The sequence below is a fragment of the Limulus polyphemus genome, unplaced genomic scaffold, assembly GCF_000517525.1.
Source record: "Limulus polyphemus unplaced genomic scaffold, Limulus_polyphemus-2.1.2 Scaffold3663, whole genome shotgun sequence".
Taxonomy (NCBI): domain Eukaryota; kingdom Metazoa; phylum Arthropoda; class Merostomata; order Xiphosura; family Limulidae; genus Limulus; species Limulus polyphemus.
Window position 1 is genome coordinate 93106 of NW_013669273.1, and position 8516 is coordinate 101621.

Genomic DNA, 8516 nt, shown 5'->3' on the forward strand with positions numbered 1-8516 from the left:
TATATATATATATATATATTTACTAAACCTACATCTATATATATATATATGTATATTTGTATTTTACAAAACCTGATCTATATATATATATATTTGTATTTTACAAAACCTGATCAAATATTTCGATATGTTGTTCCTAGTGCCGCCCAAAATCGACGAAGACATTACCAGTTCTGATAGAGAAGTCAAGGAGGGAAGTCACGTGACTTTACAGTGCCGGGCATCGGGGATTCCTACCCCAAATATAACATGGAGACGAGAAGATAACCAGGAGATCATTCTGGGAAAGAAGAAAGGTGAGATTTTGAACTTATTTAAGTGATTATCTCATCAAGAACAGATGTTTTTTTCCTAAATAGATGACTTACACGAAGTAAACCTACTACATAATCTTTGTCAAGGATACAAAACAAAACAAAAACTTCATATTCAACTTTCAACTCTTCCTAACTAATCCTTAAACCACTTTGACCTTACTTAATCTTTATAAAACTGTGTCTATTACCGAAATTACCCCTCCTTTTCCTCACATTAAGCTATGTATTTTTTTCTGTTTTTATTATAAGCGCTTTTTTCAGGTCAACAATAGGAGCGACCAGAAAGTGATGGAGATGCCATCAGTAAGGGATCTTTACCCGACAGTTAATGTTCTATAATTACCGTCTTCAAACGAGTCTGTAATAGACTCAATTGGTCTAAGATGTGGTAGCTTTTATAAGCTCAACACACACACACACAAAAAAGCGGAAACACGGACAAATGTGTCGGCGTTACGTAATTAGAAGCTCATGTGATTGGCCTTGATCTGTCCATTTGACTGTTTTATTATTGGAGCTGACCGCAAGTTGCACATTATCAGCACGAGCTGTCTTGCCGTCACACAAAGAGAACCAATGAAGTGTTAGTTTTATTAAGGAAGCTCTTGCTGGACACCGAATCAAAAAGCTGACCTAGAACAATTTTGATATAGTGCTCTTGTTTGGTGGATGCATTCCCTCTCCCTCCTAAATGTGGATTTCGGTTCGAAGTTTGTTTGTGTATAACGGAAATGGTCAATTACTTTACCGCCTATTCCCGTTGTTAAGCGAACTTTCGATAAAGAATTCTCTCTCCGCTTTGTCATGTAGCAGCCAATACATAGTACTTAATATTAGGTAGACAACATCGCAGAAATAAACGTGTATTTCTGAACAATATCATCCTGTATACGTGTTACAAAAATGAAACAATGCCCTTGTTACCCTAGACACGTCATTGTTTCTTTACAGATTACAGTTTTTCTTAACCGATTTTTATCTCGTTAACTGGGCCCCCCAGTGGCACAGCGGTATGTCTGTGGACTTACAACGCTAAAATCCGGGTTTCGATACCCGTGGTGGGCAGAGCACAGATAGCCCATTGTGTAGCTTTGTGCTTAATTACAAATAAACAAATAAATCGTTAACTGGTGGATTTGTTCACTCTAAGCCTTCCACCGACTCAGCGGTAAGTCTGAAGGCTTACAATGCTAAAAACTGGGTTCTAATACCAGTTGTGGGCACAACACAGATAGCATGTTGTATAGCTTTGCGTTTTAACAACACACAAACAACCGAAATTGTTTACTTTGATAACATAGCAGAAAGCAGTTTGGAACTTTCACTTTAAATGTTTATAAGTGTTGTTTCTTTTTCGGCTATAAATTTAAAATGTTACTTGAAATATTCTAACTCTTGAATGTTTTTTTTGTAAATAATTTAACGAACTTATTTGATGCTACTTAAAACTTTAATATATTTTTTACCAGAAATAGTCCATCTCGCGAGCAGTATTTTTGTTTAACACTTTACACGGTAATTCAATACACTTACAATTGTTGTTTAACACTTTACAAGTTTATTTAATCGACTTATAATTGTTGTTTAAGAATTACACGGTAATTTAATCGACTTACAATTGTTGTTTAACACTATACACGTTTATTTAATCGACTTACAATTGTTGTTTAACACTTTACACGCTTATTTAATCGACTTACAATTGTTGTTTAACACTTTACGCGCTGATTTAATCGACTTACAATTGTTGTTTAACACTTTACACGGTAATTTAATAGACTTACAATTGTTGTTTAACACTTTACACGGTACTTCAATACACTTACAATTGCTTTTTAACACTTTACACGTAGATTTACTGAGTTGGCCGTAATGAAAATAATGTCAATTATTTCTATTAAATTGGTAGAATCACAAGAAGGAAAATTAGGTGAAAATAAAAGATTTTCAGGAATAAAATGCCCTGGTTCACTACGTGAAATGATGTAATAGCACCCAAATAATTAATATGCTATTGTAAACAAACTAAAAGAAATATTCCAACACTAACAATGACATAAGTTCTTTTCAGGAACATTATGTTACTATATTAAAAGTTAAATAAGAAAAAAATTATTTGGCACAATGAAATATAAAATCTTTATTAAATATATCAGCCAACTAATTTTGGTAAGTATGGTGATAACTGTTAAAGGTAACTATGGTGATAGCTAGGGAGATAACTGTTAAAGGTAACTATGGTGATAGCTAGGGAGATAACTGTTAAAGGTAACTATGGTGATAGCTAGGGGAATAACTGTTAAAGGTAAGTATGATGATAACTAGGGAGATATCTGTTAAAGGTAACTATGGTGATAGCTAGGGAGATAACTGTTAAAGGTAACTATGGTGATAGCTAGGGAGATAAATATTAAAGGTAACTATGGTGATAGCTAGGGCGATAACTGTTCAAGGTAACTATGGTGATAGCTAGGGAGATATCTGTTAAAGGTAACTATGGTGATAGCTGGGGAGATAATTGTTAAAGGTAACTATGGTGATAGCTAGGGCGATAACTGTTCAAGGTAACTATGGTGATAGCTAGGGAGATATCTGTTAAAGGTAACTATGGTGGTAACTAGAGAGATAATTGTTAAAGGTAACTATGGTGATAGCTAGGGCGATAACTGTTTTACCAAACTATTCCTCTGAACTATATAATAAAGATGTTTATCTTTCATTGAGCCCAAAACACGTCGTTTTTGTTTTTTATTCTTAATACTAAAAAAATATTAATCAATAAAGCCTTCAGGTTCCAATTTCCACACATTCTCACTTAATACAATGTGGTTACATTTTGAGACGAATGCGAACTAAATAACGTATTTCCACCTACGATAAAATGGCGACGTCTGGAAGAGTCCAAGTAAAGTAAGTAAAACTTCAAGTAGGAAGCATAAATTAACCTCGTAATTAAGGAAGCATGGTTAAAAATTAACCTCCTAATTAAAGCAGCATAGTTAAAAATCAACCTCTTAATTAAGGCAACATGGTTAAAAATTAACCTCCTAATTAAGGCAGCATGGTTAAAAATTAACCTCCTAATTAAGGCAACATGGTTAAAAATTAACCTCCTAATTAAGGCGGCATGGTTAAAAATTAACCTCGTAATTAAGGCAGCATGGTTAGGTTTGTCAGTGAATATAATTCAAGTAAGTTCCAATCAAAATAACAAGATTATCTTATGGGTGAACAGAACTCCAACCTAGGATATCATGGTTACATTTAGGAAGGTACATAGCCCAAATATCACAAACTCCCACTTAAGGTAATATAGCTACCTATATAGGTGACCACTCCTAATCTCACACTTAACACGAACTCCTACTTAATGTAAGATGGTTACATTTAGGGTCAACTTAATTCAACATAACATTGTTAAATTTAAGTGAACATGATCTAAATCTTGTAACCTATTGTGAGATGGTTACATCTAACGATGAACATTGGCCAAACCACTACTAGTCTCTGTCCTTGTCCTACTTTTCTCAAACTAACTGATATTTATTTTTATGATACTCTATACTATTTACTATGCTTGACTTTACTCATAACAGGTTTCACAGAGAAGCTTGGTAGTAACCTTTCCTCGTTCAATGGAAAGTAATAAGTTTCCTTCTGGTTTCTAGTTGGATTTACTGAGTTTAATCTCAAGGTCTATAACCGGATTATAAAATAAGATATAATCTCAAACACGTGTTAGCAAAAGTGAGTTTATGATTCGGTATATCGTCTCAGAGATCGTTTAAGTAATTGGCTACTGTTAGTAGAAATTAACAGTTTGTAGTAATCTGTTCGTATATTAAAACTTCAGTCTGTTCAGCGAATGTGATTACTGGTGAATTATTATTGGAGCTTGTGTGAAAGTCTTAAAATGGTGCTTAATAAGTTTACTACACACTTGAGAATAAATCAGTTGAAATAATTATTATTGGAGCTTGTGTGAAAGTCTTGAAATGGTGCTTAATAAGTTTACTACACACTTGAGAATGAATCAGTTGAACTAGTTATTATTGGAGCTTGTGTGAAAGTCTTGAAATGGTGCTTAATAAGTTTACTACACACTTGAGAATGATCGTTTTTTTTTCTCTATACTTTACTCGTAGTAGCTTCTTCTGTTGAGTGTATTTCTATCACAGATGAAATCAGAGGCGATATATCCTAAAATTTGTATCTATAGTTCTTTGTGACGAAGTGCTTGAGTGTCTTAATTACATATCTTAATTAAGTTTAGACAACAGATTACTTATTTCACGATCCAATCTTGTTATTTCGCAGAGTTAGTCGGCTTCAAATGACACTGCAAAGGATCTGTGTATAATCAGTACATTAGGCTTTATGTGATACTAAGGTCACAAAAGTTTTCAAAATAAGCTCGCTAGTCTTGATAGCTCTTTTTCACGTTATTATATAATGTAATTTTCAATGTTCTTACCCCTCCAATAAAAAAAATAAAAACGTTGATGTTGTATATGATGTAGGCCTAAATACCAGTCAGTGAAGAAAGATTCATTACCTACAATTAAAGTCATAGGTTATTCTCGTCAAAAACTATTAATCATTTGTAATTTTTAGTTAGAAGTTGAGATCATGTTATATTTCTTTATGTGTTATACATATAAGAATACAAAGTTTTTTTATATCCTTTTTTCTCGAACAATTTCTACTGTAATTAGGTTTTCCTGCATCACACATCAGAAGCGAGATTAGCCAAGGTAATCCTCATAATAACAGGATTAAGTTTGATTAATCCTGTTTATAATACGATAAAGACTGGTTAATCCTGCTGAAAACAGTGTTAATATTGATACATTCTGCTTATAATTGGGTTAAAATTGAATTGCTTAATCCTGTTTATATTAGGATTAAGATAGATTAATCCTGCTGTGAAGAAAATTAAGAGGAATAAGACTGATTAATCCTGCTGATAACAGGATTAAGATTTATTAATCTTTGATAGTAACCAAGCTGAACGTTCAATTCAAATAAAGTAAAAAATCAACAAAATTTAACAAAGGCTGTTCCTTTAGCCTGCAATGTTGTGGTCAACGTTACCAACAGAACGTTCCCAGAGGTAATTTATTACAATAAGTAGTATTTCTGTATTTTTCATAGAATGACGTTAAAATATTTATGAAACGTGTTTTTTCTTTATTAAATCACCATGCAAGCTGCGTTTAGTAACAGTATTTTTTCTTCGCATATTTTGAATTTCGGTATTCTCGTGAACAGGAACCCTAGCCGTTAATAGATTTTTATTTAATTAAAATGTACTTAAAATGGTAATCGTTCTGTTTAATCGTTATTAAGACAATTATTTCGATCTAGCAAAGATGTTTTAATCATCATGTATTACAGTTACCAAGGTCGTGGGAGATACTCTGGACATCAACCACGTCAAAAGAACACACATGGGAGCCTATCTTTGTATAGCCTCAAACCAGGTGCAACCTTCTGTTAGCAAAAGGATCTTGCTTAATGTGAAATGTGAGTTATCATTTACAATTCTGATTTGCAATCGAAATGTTAGATCCAAAATTATAGTCTAATCTAGACCATGTTTTACAACTCTTATATCTTTAGAGCATTGGTTCAGAGTGTTAATTAAAAAAAAACATACTTAGCGAACTGATATTGTAAGTGATCGCAGTGGACACGCGCTAAGAAAATCCCATTTAGTTACTTATGACGAGTGTTATTTGCTTCCTTTTTATAATTTTTTTATTGACATGTATTTTTATAAATTCTCTCGTACAGGAGTATAAATGTAATCTTACAGAATATTTGATAGAAACAGTAAAAGCATGGAATTAGCGACGTGACTGAAGCTCCAAAACTTATCCAATACTTGAACATTTTATGTTTATTACATCTATAATATTACATCTTTATCAATGTTAACCATAGCTTCAACTACGGGTTGTTTATCTTTATCAGTGTTAACCATAGCTTCAACTATGGGTTCTTTATCTTTATCAGTGTTAACCATAGCTTCAACTACGGGTTTTTTATCTTTATCAGTGTTAACCATAGCTTCAACTACAGGTTGTTTTACTGGAGACGTAAAGTCATTTAATTGCTCACTTTTATAATAAGTTTTTTTATCCTGCCGTTTTTTTTTTGTAACTTTACAAAAGAAGAGTGAAGCCTAGGCCAGAAATAATCCACGCATATTTCTCATGCTCTGTTGAAAATGATTGCGCTGGTTATTCTGTTATGATGTATTTCGTAAGAGAAGTAATTGTACCCAAAACAGCGGTATGCTTATTGTAAAGCAGCTGTATAAAAATAAAACTTTACTGTTGACGCTTATATAATGTTGTTGTTGTTGTACTATGACGATTAAATCTAGCATATAAGGAATATGTGTGTGTCTGTAATTCGGTAAAGTTTAATCCACAATTCTTATTCATAAAAGGATTTTTTCCCCTATTCTATTTTCGTCAGGTAGGTTTACTCCTTACTTCTTATAGTGTTCATAATTATTACGATGAATCCACCGTTAGAAATGTGAACAAGTAATGAATACATTAAATTTTAAGGCCTAGTGGGTAATATCTCCTAAGGATTATATGAGGTTTAATTTCTGTGTCTTAAAGCCCTCTAGTGGATTATACATGTTCCATTTATACAGATGGAAAGGCAGATAATCATTTCTAGACTGATTACGATAATACTAGTTTATATTATAAAACAGTTACTATTATAAACCAGAGTATTTTAAATACCAGCTATTCCAATAGCTTATCACACGGTTCAACCAGCTATTCCAATAGTTTATCACACGGTTCAACCAGCTATTCCAATAATTTATCACACGGTTCAACCAGCTATTCCAATAATTTATCACACGGTTCAATTAGCTATTTCAATAGTTTATCACAAGGTTAAACCAGCTATTCCAATAGTTTATCACAAGGTTCAACCAGCTATTCCAATAGTTTATCACACGTTTCAACCAGCTATTGTGATAAACTATTGGAATAGCTGGTTGAACCGTGTGATAAACTATTGGAATAGCTGGTTGAACCTTGTGATAAACTATTAGTATAGCTGGTTGAACCGTGTGATAAACTATTGAAATAGCTGGTTGAACCGTGTGATAAACTATTGGAATATCTGGTTTAACCGTGTGATAAACTATTGGAATAGTTGGTTGAACCGTGTGATAAACTATTGGAATAGCTGGTTGAACCTTGTGATAAACTATTGGAATAGCTGGTTGAAACGTGTGATAAACTATTGGAAGATTCAACCAGCTATTCCAATAGTTTATCACAAGGTTCAACCAGCTATACTAATAGTTTATCACAAGGTTCAACCAGCTATTCCAATAGTTTATATCACGGTTCAACCAGCTATACCAATAGTTTATCACAAGGTTCAACCAGCTATACCAATAGTTTATCTCACAGTTCAACCAGCTTGAGAGATTTAGGTTAGTTCTAAATCCATATGTAAACTAACAGTGTAAAATAGTCCTCATACTAAATACATATTTATTTAACATTTTGGCAGATATGTTAGAGAAATTAACATTAGAGTAATAAATATAACTTATTTCGTCCATCTAGAAATCGTCTAAAGATGTTAATGTTACATTTGCTGTTACTTGGACATATGAACAAAGTAATTATGATTCGTTCCACGTGCTGGCCTAGGCTGCTATACATTAGAATATTAAAATAATTAATTTGTGTACAAACTCACGAATAATTTCTCATAATACTTATGTTTTGGGATCTCCTTAATTGAACCAAAAGTTCGTCACACGAAGGAAGTTTTTCTCTGTAGGTGTATTTTGTCACAGTAACCCTGGAATACTCCACAACACAGTAGCTGATAAAATATAGAGACGTTCGTTAAAACAGTAGCTTGCTGTCATTACTCTCATGTGTATATATATTCGTGTTGTACATGAGAATAATGACAGCAAGCTACTGTTTTAATGAACGTCTCTATATTTTATAACATGAATATATATGTACATGAGAATAATGACAGCAAGCTACTGTTTTAATGAACGTCTCTATATTTTATAACACGAATATATATGTACATGAGAATAATGACAGCAAGCTACTGTTTTAATGAACGTCTCTATATTTTATAACACGAATATATATGTACATGAGAATAATGACAGCAAGCTACTGTTTT

The 8516-nt window shown here is 32.7% G+C and overlaps 1 protein-coding gene across 3 annotated transcripts in view; it reads left to right on the forward strand.

The window, feature by feature from the left end:
• The window catches only part of LOC106469804 (lachesin-like), a 34223-nt gene that overhangs the window by 10185 nt on the left and 15522 nt on the right, over window positions 1–8516 (forward strand). For all 3 annotated transcript variants that reach the window (XM_022398364.1, XM_022398365.1, XM_013930314.2), the window contains exons 3-4: window positions 141–296; window positions 5715–5843. In XM_022398364.1, coding sequence (XP_022254072.1) covers window positions 141–296; window positions 5715–5843 — 285 coding nt within the window. The remainder of the gene's footprint in view (window positions 1–140; window positions 297–5714; window positions 5844–8516) is intronic.